Source organism: Heterodontus francisci, chromosome 11, assembly GCF_036365525.1.
Source record: "Heterodontus francisci isolate sHetFra1 chromosome 11, sHetFra1.hap1, whole genome shotgun sequence".
Classification (NCBI taxonomy): domain Eukaryota; kingdom Metazoa; phylum Chordata; class Chondrichthyes; order Heterodontiformes; family Heterodontidae; genus Heterodontus; species Heterodontus francisci.
In genome coordinates, this window is record NC_090381.1 from 79,383,868 (window position 1) to 79,397,170 (window position 13,303).

Consider the following 13,303-nt stretch of genomic DNA (forward strand, 5'->3'; position numbering starts at 1 on the left):
TTTTACAGTGAGACTGGCAGCGTAAAAGTGGAAATTTTTATCAATTCATTAATTGCTTATGGATTGCATTCTGAGGGCCTCAACATCTCGCCCTCTGGAGAAGTGTAGAATCGCTGAGAGCAAATGCTGGATTTTCGCGTTATTCTGTGCATTACAGACTCCAGGGGCAGGATTTTCCCCATGGGCTTCAGGACCCTGCTGTCAGGTCAGATGGAGGTTAGGAGGCCGCACAGTGTGGAGAACAGTCACCCAACTGTGATTTTCCCTGAATTGGCCAATTAATTACCAGAGGGTGGGTTCGCCGTCCAGTTAAGAACAGCTTGCTGGCTCTCGAAGTTGGAGATCAATAAGAGGCCCTCCAACAGTAAAGAAGCAGCTGGCTGCCTTTTCAGATAAGTGAGAGAGAAGGCGACTCTCCAACTAGTTAAACTTTTAATAAAACAATCCCTCATCCGCCGAGCCATCAGTGTGGAGGTGTATCCCTTTCATAGGGCAGCCTGCGGCTGCAGCTGAAGCAAGACAGGTGGGGAAGGGCATCTAACCTTGCCTGGAGTGCTGGCCCGGGGTCTACCGCCTGGCGTCTGCCTCCAGGCAGCTACACTGTCCCCGATGCCTCTGGGGACCTGGAGGCCGACTGGAAAATTACTGTCAGCCTCTGGCAACAGGCTTTAATAGGCCTTTAACTAGCCTAATTGGCTATTGCCCGGTAACATAGGAACAGGAGTAGGCCATTCAGTCCATTGAGCCTGCTCCACCATTCAATACGATCATGGCTGATCATCCACTTCAATGCCTTTTTCGCACACTATCCCCATATCCCTTTATGTCATTGGTTTTTAGAAATCTGTCAATCTCTGTTTTAAACATACTCAATGAATGAGCTTCCACAGCCCTCTGGGGTAGAGAATTCCAAAGATTCACAACCCTCTGAGTAAGGAAATTTCTCCTCATCTCTGTCCTAAGTGGCTTCCCCCTTATTTTGAAATTGTGACCCCTGGTTCTAGACTCTGAACCAGGGAAAACATTTTAGCTGCATCTACCCTGTCTATCCTTTTAAATATTTTTTAGATTTTCGACACAGGAGAAAAGAAAAAGGAGGTGGCGTTGCGCTGATAAGGGATGGAATCAGATTTTAGTAAGGGAGGATCTCAGATCAGAAGAACAAAATGTGGAATCTGTTTGGGTGGAGCTAAGAAACAGCAAGGGGCAGCAAACATTGGTAGGAATTGTTTATAGGCCTCCAAACAGTAGTGGTAGTGTGGGGCATGGTATTAATCAGGAGATTAAAGAAGCATGTAGCATGGGTAAAACAGTAATTATGGGTGACGTCAATCTGCATGTAGACTGGATAAACCTAGTGAGCACTAATGCTTTGGAGGACGGGATTCTGGAGTGTGTTAGGGATTGTTTTCTAGAGCAGTATATTGAGGAACTGACTAGAGAACAGGCTATTTTAGATCTAGTATTATGTAATGAGAAAGGGCTAATTAATCTTGTTGTAAAATAACCTTTAGGGATGAGTGGCCATAATCTGATAGAATTTTATATTATGTTTGAAAGTGAGATAGTTCAATCTGAAGTTAGGGTGTTAAAATTGAACAAAGGAAATTATGAAGGTATGAGGGGCAAATTGGCTGAGGTGGATTGGGAAAATACATTAAAAGGTATGACAGTGCATAGACAATGGATAGTCTTCAAAGAATAATTACATAGTTTACAGCAACTATACATTCCTTCAAGGCACAAACACCAAAAAGTAAAGGCAGTCAACCGTGGATAACAAAGGAAGTTAAGGATTGTATAAGATTAAAAGAAAAGGCCTATAATGTTGCCAGAAATAGTAGGAAACCTAAGGATTGGGAGGATTTTAGAATACAGCAAAGGAGGACCAAGAAACTATAAAGCAAGGTAGAATAGATAATGAATGTAAACCATCAAAAAACATAAAAATGGACTGTAAAATCTTCTACAGGTACATAAAAAGGAAACGTTTAGCTAAGACAAATATGGGTCCATTACAGGCAGAGTCAGGAGAATTTATAATGAAGAATAGAGAAATGGCAGAGAAGCTAAATGATTACTTTGTGCCTGTCTTCACTGAGGAAGATACAAGAAATCTCCCAGAATTCAAGATCCAAGGGACGAGGGAGAATGAACAATTGAAGGAAATTAGTAAGAAGGTTGTATTGAAGAAATTATTGGGGCTGAAGGTTGATAAGTCCCCAGGACCTGATATTCTACATCCCAGAGTGTTGGAAGAGGTTGCTATGGAGATAATGGATGCATTGGTGATCATCTTCCAAAATTCAGTAGATTATGGAACAGTTCCAGCAGTTTGGAAGGTGGCAAATGTCAGCCCACTATTTAAGAAGGGAGGGAGAGAGAAAATGGGGAACTACAGACCTGTTAGCCTTACATCAGTCATCGGGAAAATGTTAGAATCCATTCTAAAGGATGTGATAAATGGACACTTGGATAATGATGAACTGATTGGGCATAGTCAACATGGATTTATGAATGGGAAATCATGTTTGATGAACCTGTTGGAGTTTTTTGAGAATGTTACTAACAGAATTGATAAAGGGAGTCTGTGTACATAGTATACTTGGATTTTCAAAAGGCTTTTGATAAAGTCCCCCACAGGAGGTTGGTTAGCAAAATTAAAGCACATGGGTTAGGAGGTAATATACTGGCATGGATTAAGGACTGTTTAACAGGCAGAAAATCGAGAATATGAATAAATGGGCCATTCTCGCATTGGCAGGCTGTGACTAGTGGGGTACCGCAAGGATCAGTACTTGGGCCCCAGCTGTTCACAACATATATCAATGATGTGGATGTGGGTACCCGGGCAGGTAAAATGGCTCATGGGTAGGATGGAGCTGCCAAACCGGCTCATTGGCCAGCAGTGCAAATTTAAGCATCTGCTGACCTCCATGCTCCTTCCCCCACCACCCCCCCCACCATCAGGGCCTAAATATTCAGCCCCAGAAGTGCTGTCAGTTTCAGTGGTGTATTGATAGTGACAGTTTTGGTGTTATTACCACCACAAAATCTGAGCTAGTAGATTCACTGCACCCTTGTTTTTTAAAAAAAAATCTTAGTTGGAATTAAAATGTATCTTGGTATTTGATCCTATTGGCAACTTTGTATTCTTGACATCAACGCACCTTTCTCCATTTATATTCAGTAAGTGTCTTGCTAGACACGTCCTCAAGACAATGCTGTCCCATTAAATAATGGGCACGAATATGTTGAAAATGAGGGAATTTTTCACTCACAGCTTGAGAAAACAGTATGGAAGCTCGTCAAGCTGTTCTCTATTGAACGTTTGGACAATAAATACTTTATTGTTGCTCGGTTGGCCACCTATTAATGAGACAATTCGCAATTACTAATTTGATAATCCACTACATTCTGTAATAATATCCTTCTTTTTGTCTGCAGTATGTACTGTGCGATGTCAGACATTCCTCATCTCGAAAGTGGGGGAAGACTGGATTTTCCTGATACTGCTAGGATTGTTGATGGCCTTGGTCAGCTGGGCCATGGACTTTGCTATCGCTATGTGCTTACAAGGTAAGATTAGAAATTGCTATTGATGAATGAAAACAGTGAGCTCCATAGGAACACAGTCACCTAAAAATGCTGTCAACCCTCCACCACCTAGTTTGTTCTGACAAAATTGATGTATCTGCAGATGATAGCCCACCCCATGTTCACAGAAATCAGAGGATCTGCTTCTTTGCAATAGGAAGAGGTAGGCTTTCTGTGCACTTTTGTCAGCGAGTGATTGGTTGCTTTTGAATAGGTACAGCAACTACTAAAATAGATTGGAAAAATTGGGTTCCTTTTGAAATTTTACCTGAATCAGGCAATTTTAGCTGTTTTCAAACCTTTCTGAATCTGCTATGTTTGGTCTTCAGTCGACACACACCCATACGTAACTCAGGAAAGTGTAACTTAAAGATTTTGAAATTGGTGTCATAATAGTGAGACTGCAGTTAAAATGCAGTAATAATGTTGTCACGGTCCTGTAGTTTTTTCAGAATATGCGGTTTGCCTTTAAGGCTTGCAAGGGATCAGTATTGCTTTAAGAGCCTTAGGAGTTATAGGAAGGTGCATTTTCATTGCCTTAGAAACCGCCATTTGGAGACTGCGATTCTCGATACCATGGAAACAGCCACTGGGAGTGAACCTGATGTGATACATTTGTTATAATTCAGTTTTGAACTGGCAGTTGAAGACAGTTTGTCCTAACTGAACACAGACAGAAGACAGACAGCTGTGGTGTCAGCACTGAAAAAGAGCCCTCAACCATTTAAACTGAAGGAAATAGGACTTTTGTCTGTCTAATTATTATCTCTCGAAATTCTAAAAAGTCAAGCTAAGACAGAGATCTCTGGTAATTTAAATTGAAGAAAGGGAAGTTAGACTGTGACAATCTTTTATCCCTCAAAAAACTCTAAAGTCAGATTGATTCTGTTGAAAGTGTTTGCAAGTCTTTAATTGTTGAAATTCGCCGGACTTCGAACAACATTGGACTGTAAATTTGCAAGGACTCTCATTTTTCTATTTTTAAGTGTTCATAGTGTTTAAGAATTTAGTTCTTTTAATTAAAGAGTTAATTTGTTGATTTAAAAACACCTGGTTTGGTTAGCCTCATTCGGGGATTAATAGACGGTACAATTTGGCTGGGTCTTTCTTTAATTTGGAAAGTTTTAAATGATATGTTAGGTGATCTGTGGATCAACCGGATTGAATTATCAGTGCATCTCTCCCACCACAATTAGAATCGTATATCTTGATTGGGGGTTTTGACAGGAGCGGTTGATCGTAACAATGTGAAAGAACCTATAATCAAATCCCATGTTTGACTTTGGATGCCCCAAACTGACACTCTAATCCATATCTGAAATTGGGATCAGGATTCTTCTGACTATTCAATCCTGTCTGGTGCCCAGTAGATTGCAGCAACTTGGCAGTGGCCAAATGGTTATTTGGCTATGAGCAAGTCATGGTTCAGATATCAGCAACATCTATTAGTGATGCAAATAATTTGTTGAAATCCAAGTATCTCTCATATTCCTTCAGTTTCCAAATACTTCTTTCTCTTTAGAAAATTAAACTATTCAACTTTACACATTTCAATATGCTCTGTCTTTTTGAGGCTGTACAGCCCCAGCTTATCCAGCTGTTCCTTATAACTCACCCCTGATCCTGGGAATCAGGCTATGAAATGCCTCTTTTGGTATGGATAAGTAGACTGAAATGATAAAGAATTGTTTGCATTCTACGCAGGAAGGGGCCTGCACAAGCATTAACTACTGGGTTTTGGTACACGTGTCAAGGTTATTAAGAGCAAATGGGAGTTCCAGCCCACTGATTATAATGATTGCACATTTTAGTTATTTTGGTACAATAAATGGCAAAAATTGACAGAGCACTGGACCATGATTCCATAGACATTGACTGGTTTAAATCAACATAGCAAATGTCAACCTCTTGAGAGTAAAGCATTTCACTTTACAGCATCAAGCAGAAGGGGAGGACAAAAAGCCTACAGCATGACTTGCATTTCCCTTCAAAGAACACAATAGCCCCGATATTTATGGGGATCATGCAGGAGAGGGCAGGAAAACTGAAAATTCCAGGAGGTCCTGTTGCATTTAACAGTGGGACACCATTATCATTTTCCTCCCTTTCCCTTTAAGGAGCCAGTCAGATAGTCAGTGGTTGGGGGGGGGTTGTTGGCTGATTGCAGGACAGGTTGGAGATCGGGGTTTGGATGAGTTGGAGGAGGGATTGGCTGATCAAGGAGTAGGCCAGGGAGTGGGGGTTGGAGTGGTGGGGGGGAAGGTTAGCTGATCATAGGGCAGGCTGGAGACCAGAGATGATGTGTGGGGATGGCGGGGGCAGGGAACAGTGGGGAGGTGGTGGTACTGTGTGGGTCTCTGTTCTCCTGACCTACAAGGAGTGTTCTAAAAAGCACATTCCTGCTTGAGCCAGCAGCTCCCATCTTCATCTCCTGGCCAGCAACTATTAAATATAACTTCAGATGTCAGAGCCTGATTTAAGTATTATATTGAAGTGAAGACAGGACACACACACAACACATTACCCATCGCTGTAAAAATGGCAGGCACATAAATAGATGATGGGGAAGGATTGCGTGATTTAAAATTATTAACCCCTGCTCCCAACCGCCATCTGTTGGGGGGAGGGGTGTGAACGGGGTTTTAATATTAACCCCATTCTGTCTGCCAGTCTGCTGCAACTTAAATGGTGGAGAGATTCATGGCTTGGTATTTCACATCCTGTAACCTGAAGATAGTACGGTAAAGAGGCATTTAAAAGGATTAGAATAACTAAAACATGAATAAAGCAATGGAAGGGACTTGGTCTCATAAGGCTCAGCATGTTTTGATCAACAGATGTGTGTCACACAGCACAGACTAAATGTATCTCCAGCTGCTCATTCAGAAATATTTTATACCAGTGTGTTTAAAAACCTATTTTACGCAGTGTGCCTCCATGGAAAATTGTAATATATTGGTAAATTTGTTTTTTGCCTTTAAATTTGAAAGTCCTGATGGAGTGATAGGCTCATTCTTGGTTTTGACAGCCAGCTGCACTTGCTCTTTGTGGCACTGAATATGTTTTTTAGCTGAAATCTAATATTGTTCTAAAACTTCCGGTAGTGTGCCTCTGTGATGCTTCTACATGACATTGTAAATGTAATGGAAATGAAAGACAGCTTTCTGCTAATAAAGTCTCAAGTCCAATTAAGGCATTAAAGCATGGAACATCGTGATTTTATTGTAAGCCAAGCTATAAAAATGAAAAAGTACCAGCAACAGTCCAGTAAACAACTGCATTGTAGCACTGTGTAAATTGACTTGGTATAACTGGTCTGACGTGTTTTATTTCTCTTTTAACAATCATAGTCTTGGTTTATAAATAAATCTTCACTGTGGTTACACAAAAATATAAAGTTTGTGGCAAAGTCTTTATATTTTAGGTGATAACTCGTTTTAAACATGATTTTAATTTATGTTAGGAGTTCAGTAGTTCTGTCTTAATCTGTGCTGTTAAAAATATTTAATTTCTAATCTTCCGGGAAAAAGACTCTGGAAACAAAAGTCACATATTGACATCATGAAGACTCCGTTCATCTGTTCTTTCAGAGAAAAAATTAATTTCAAATGAATTTTACATTATTACTTCAGATTTTTTGCAATTTTGGTATTTTGAATACAATGAAGCTTTGAAAGTCAACCTGCATATACCAATATTCTTACAGTGAAATTTCAAGGCTTTTGCCTCCACTTCTCAATCTTATTCCCCTGCCTATCTAAGAATTAGTTCTGTGCAATATTTTTTTCCACTCTGAATGTTCCTTTAAACCATTACGAAGATCCAGGGATTTTTACTCTGGACTCAGCACTTCTGAGAACAGTTTGGATGTGACCGTACTAGAGATGTAGGTATTCATTTGAGGGTAGTGGGTGGTGGAACTTAAAAGATAATCTAAAACTAACGAATATATTCAGTATTTAAAATATATTTCATGTGCTAAGAATGCAGAACTGTGATTCTCTTGAAATTTTATCAGTTTATTTCAGGGGTTGTTTACATACTAATTAAAAGACAAGGGTTATCTGTGTTGGGGAATGGCACGAACGTAGGGCTGAATTTTCGAGCCCCCCGGAGGCAGGAGGCAATGGGAGGTTGGGGGGCCGAAAATACTGGCACATGGTGGTGTCAATTTCAAGGTGCTGATCCAGTGCCCGCAGTAATCACCAGGGAGGTGGGAGGGCGGGACTGGAATCCTGCTCTCCTCCCAACTGAGGCAAGTTAAGTCCGTTAAAATTTTTTTTGAAGGGGCAGACAGGTTACCCACCCTTTCAGAAACTGACCAGCTGAACGGAGGCAGGTAAAGAATGGGGAGTCAGTCATGGCTGCCCCAGGGATCACCCTGGCCATATAACAGGTCAGCAGGGCAAAGGCAGACTTGATATTTGGAAATGGGATACCCTTGGCAGGGATAGTGGGCGCTCAGCACCTGGGCTTTGAAGGGGGTTGGCACTCCCTGGTATCACAAGGGCAGAAGAGCAGGGGACAATGCTGCCAAGGACAATTAGGTGGCTACCTGCACAGAAGGAAGATTCTAGCTGTTCCAGTACAGCTACAACACTGGCATCTACCTGGCAATGTGGAAAATTGCCCAAGCATGTCCTGACATAGTCATGCTTACAGTATCATATCTTACAGACAATGTCCCTGACACCACCATCACCATCCCTGGGTCTGTCCTGCCCCACCGGCAGGACAGACCCACAAGAGGTAACGGCACTGTGGTATACAGTCAGGAGGGAATTGCCCTGGGAGCCCTCAACATTGACTGCAGACCCCATGAAGTCTGATGGCATCAGGTCAAACATGGGCAAGAAAACCTCCTGCCGATTACCACCTACCCCCCCACCCCCCCTCCCCACACCCTCGGCTGATGAATCTGTGCTTCTCCATGTTGAACACCAATTGGAAGAAGCACTAAGGGTAGCAAGGGCACAGAATGTACTCTGGGTGGGAGACTTCAATGTCCACCACCAAGAGTGGCTCGATAATACCACTACCTACAGAGCTGGCTGAGTCCGAAAGGACATAGCAGCTAGACTGGGTCGGCAGCAGGTGGTGAGGGAACCAACAAGAGGGAAAAAAACTCCTTGACCTTGTCCTCACGAATCTACCTGTTGCAGATGCATATGTCCATAAGAGTATTGGTAGGAGTGACCACTGCACAGTCCTTGTGGAGACAAGTCCTGTCTTCACATTGAGGATACCCTCCATCATATTGTGTAGCACTACCACCGTGCTAAATGGGATAGATTTCAAACAGATCTAGCCACACAAAACTGGGCATCTATGAGGCACTGTGGGCCATCAGCAACAGCAGAATTATATTCAACCAGAATCTGTAACCTCATGGCCTGGCATATCCCCCACTCTATCATTACCAAATGACCTTCCCTTCATCATAAGGTCACAAGTGGGATGTTCGCTGCTGATTACACAATGTTCAGCACCATTCACAATCCCTCAGATATTGAGGCAGCCAGCGTCAATGTGCAGCAAGACCTGGACAACATCCAGGCTTGGCTGATAAGTGGCAAGTAACATTCACACCACACAAGTGCCAGGCAATGACCATCTCAAACAAAATAGAATATAACCATCTCCCCTCGATGTTCAATGTCATCACCAACACTGAATCCCCCACTATCAATGTCCTGGGAGTCACCATTGAACAGAAACTGAACTGGACCAGCCATATAAATACCATGGCTACAAGAGAAGGTCAGAGGCTTGGAATTCTGTGGCGAGCAACTCACCTAATTCCCCAATGCATGTCCACCATCTACAAGGCACAAGTCAGCAGTGTAATGGAATACTTTCCAGTTGCCTGGATGAGTGCAGTTCCAACAACACTCAAGCAGCTCAACACCATTCAGGAAAAAGCAGCCTGCTTGATTGGCACCCTATCTACCACCTTCAACATTCAGTCCCTCCACCACCAACGCACAGTGGCAGTAGTATGTGCCATCCACAAGATTCACTGCAGCAACTCACCAAGGCTGCTTCAACAGCACCTTCCGAACCCGTGACTTCTACCAACTAGAAGGACAAGGGCAGCAGATGCATGGGAACACCACCACCTGCAAGTTCTCTTCCAAGTCACACACCATCCTGACTTGAATGATATCGCTGTTCTTTCACTGTCGCTGGGTCAAAATCCTGGAACTCCCTTCCTAACAGCACTGTTGGTGTACCTATACCCCAAGGACTGCAGTGCCTCAAGAAGGCAGCTCACCACCACCTTCTCAAGGGCAATTAGGGATGGGCAATAAATGCTGGCTTAGCCAGCAATGCCCACATCCCATGAATGAATAAAAAGAAAATGGGGGCACAATTGTGAGATTGTGGGCCCAGTAACAATGAGAGGCAAAATGGGAAGGACGGAACCCCAGGCATCAGGAGGGCACGGGAGAGGAAAGAAGGAGAGGAAGACAGTGGAGGCCAAACCCTCAACACAGAATCGACCAGTGAAGACGGAGCTGCCTGGAGGTGACCGAGAACCAGTGCCTCAGGAGACTGCGACTCTCCAACAGAGGCATCGGTGTCCTTGTCGCCAAACACCTCACAGCACTGCTTGCCATGCCCTGCCAGTGGCTGTCAAAATTACTATGGCTTTGAACATCTTTGCTTCTGGCTCCTTCCAAAGATCACTGTGGACCTTAGTGGCATCTAAAAATGGCTGCATGCCACTGCATCTCACAGGTCACCGATGCCTCTTTGCAATAGCTGGACAGCACATTCATTTATTGACAGATGCGGTTTCACAGGGGTAGAGGGCATTGCATTTTGCTGCCGTCGCTAGATTCTCTGAGATGCAGGGTATCATTGATTGCACCCATGTGGCCATCAAGGCACTGAGTGACCAGCCAGTGAGATTCATTAACAGGAAGGGCTTCCACTCCCTCAACGTCCAGCTAGCCTGTGACTACATCAAGAGCTTCTTCCATGTGTGCACTCGCTTTCCTGGCAGCTGCCATGACTCCTTCATCCTTCGGCAGTCCAGGCAGCCTCAGACCTTCATGGCAACCCCCAAAGTGCATGGAAGAATCTTAGCAGACAAGGAAAATCCCTTGAAGACATGGCTACTCACCCCTCTGTGGGAGCCCCAGATATGGGCACAGAGACAATACAGCCAATGCCACCTGTTCAGCAGGACAACCATCGAACAACCCATCAGGCTTCTGAAGAAGTGATTCTGATGCCTGGACCATTTGGATAGTGTCCTCCAATACCCTCTTGTAAGGTTCTCAGTCGCTATGATAATTTGCTGTGCTTTCCATTGCATGGCATTCCAGAGAGGTTTGGGCCTTGAGGATGGTGAGGCCTTGGAAGGAGACAGCTCATCGGGGGAGGACCAGGAGCAGGAGGTGAGAGAGGAGAGCAGGAAGTGGAAGCAGAGGAAAATGACGCTGAATAGAGAGGTGCCCCTGCTGCATGACCAGGTGTCCTCCTCCTGCCACCCTCTGGGAATAGGACCTCCCTCCTCTCCCTGGATCTAATGCTGAAGCGACGGGCAGTCCTGTCCCGCTTCCAGGCCTCCAGCTCCCCTGTGACATCTTGTTTCCCTCTGGTGAAGTGCAAGGCTTTGGCACAAACCACAGATTTCTCCCTCAGGACAACAAACAGTCTCAGTGGCTGCTGGGGGATGTCTGGATGAGTCCCACACTTCATTTAACCCACCTCCAATCCTGTCCCACTGGCTCGAAGTAGAGAGGAAACCCATCTCCGTATCAGTTAAGGGTTCACCCTTGTGAAAATTTGAACTATAATCAGTTTCTCACCAGAGGTGGGTTTCTGACCTAAAGGCAGACCCGGCTCCTGTGTTCTGCCTCCATGGCGAAAATTCAGCTCATGCTTTCAGTCTGCAACCAGTGATTGCACCAAGCATTCTCAATTCGGGTTTTGTGCAAGTCAGATGTACTATAAAGTGCTATATTAATGGGCTGTAGCCCTCAACCTCACAAATGCATCAGTTTTGGACAAGCATGACATTTCCATTTGTTGTTTTGCCTAACCTTTATGGCCACTGAGTGAGATTGACAAATTAGTTCTGAATTATGAATAATCTTGTGTTTTGAACTTTTATCCACTGCGGCCAGATTTAGATTGCCCAAAATTAATTTCATTTATATGCCATCCATAATTGTCATATTTTGTACATGAGTTTGAAATCTTTACTTAGCTTCACTGCACAATGCACATTGGAAAAATGATGTGCAGCTACTCTCATCATCAACCCTGAAATATTCGACCAACTGTAGTAGAAGAAATTAACAATTATGGATGGAAATTTAGTACCCCCACAATTTTTCAGATGGCATTTTAGTCAGTAATCTGGCATGAAATTTGCTCCCAGGTTCCAGAGGTGGAAGGATAATGTTATTAGTCACATCACTAACATCTCATCTCATAGCTGTTAAGTGAAATTGATAAATTCCTTTTCAAATACAGCGCAGAGATATTAAAAAAACTCGGGTCATACATTGAGAAGGATACTGATCTAACCTACTGCTGCACTCAGCCTCCCTTGGTGTTAATAGTTTCTAAACTTAACAATTCTTCTTCTGATAGTTGTAAAATTACTGCTACAAAGTCAAAAACAGAAATTTTCCCACATGTCAATGGATAAGTGGGGTTAATTGGATAGTTCTTTCAAATAGCAGGCCCACTTGATTGGCACACCACTCAAAATCGTTCACTCCCTCCACCACCGATGCACAGTGGCAGCAGTGTGTACCATCTACAAGATGCACTGCAGCAACACATCAAGGCTCCTTCGACAGCACCTTCCAAACCCGTGGCCTCTACCACCTAGAAGGACAAGGGCAGTAGATGCATGGGAACACCACCATCTGCAAGTTCCCGTCCAAGCCACACACCATCCTGACTTGGAACTATATCGCCGTTCCTTCACTGTTGCTGGGTCCCTTCCTAACAGCACTGTAGATGTATCTACCCCACATGGACTGCAGCGGTTCAAGAAGGCAGCTCACCACCACCTTCTCGAGAGCAATTGGGGATAGGCAATAAATGCAGTTCAAGCCAGCGACACCCACATCCCCGGAACAAATAAAACAAAAACAATGGGCCAAATGGCCTCCACCTATGCTGTATGATTCATTGAAGTAGGTTTGGGGGGGAGGAGAAGATAAAAGAATGTGGGACAAGCAGCAGTGGTATAGTGTATTAAAATATCTCTTATTGTTTGCACTCCATACCCTTCAGCTGATAGTGTGTAGGCCAGAGTTTTGAAGATTGTTTGAAAGGAAAGTTTATACAAGAACTATTTGAAGAAAAAATGCATTTTATAAATCAACCCTGCAGGGTTGTGATATTAGTTTGTTTATTTATTTTAAAACATTCCAGTCAATTATTTATGGTCTTCCTAGCCTCAAGCATTGCAGTATTCCATCAATCAACTGTTTAACCCCTAAGTTGCCTTTCAGATTAACTTTCCTGAATATCAAGTAAATTAGAATACCATAACTGAATTATGTCATCACCCTTCCAAAGCTGAAAAAATTATTTATTTCCTTCTTCATTCCCCAACATCCTCCAGTGTTATCCTTGGATATATTATAAAGGGGTGTCATAGACCAGTCTTCAATTCTTTCTTTTTCCTCATCAGCAATGTAGTATTGCTGTAACTCCCCCCCCATAGAAAAAA

General features: G+C 43.4%; 1 protein-coding gene across 2 annotated transcripts in view; it reads left to right on the top strand.

The window, feature by feature from the left end:
* Positions 1-13,303, top strand: part of LOC137375323 (chloride channel protein 2-like) — a 495,095-nt gene that overhangs the window by 135,366 nt on the left and 346,426 nt on the right. For both annotated transcript variants that reach the window (XM_068042304.1, XM_068042305.1), the window contains exon 2: positions 3,448-3,579. In XM_068042304.1, coding sequence (XP_067898405.1) covers positions 3,448-3,579 — 132 coding nt within the window. The remainder of the gene's footprint in view (positions 1-3,447; positions 3,580-13,303) is intronic.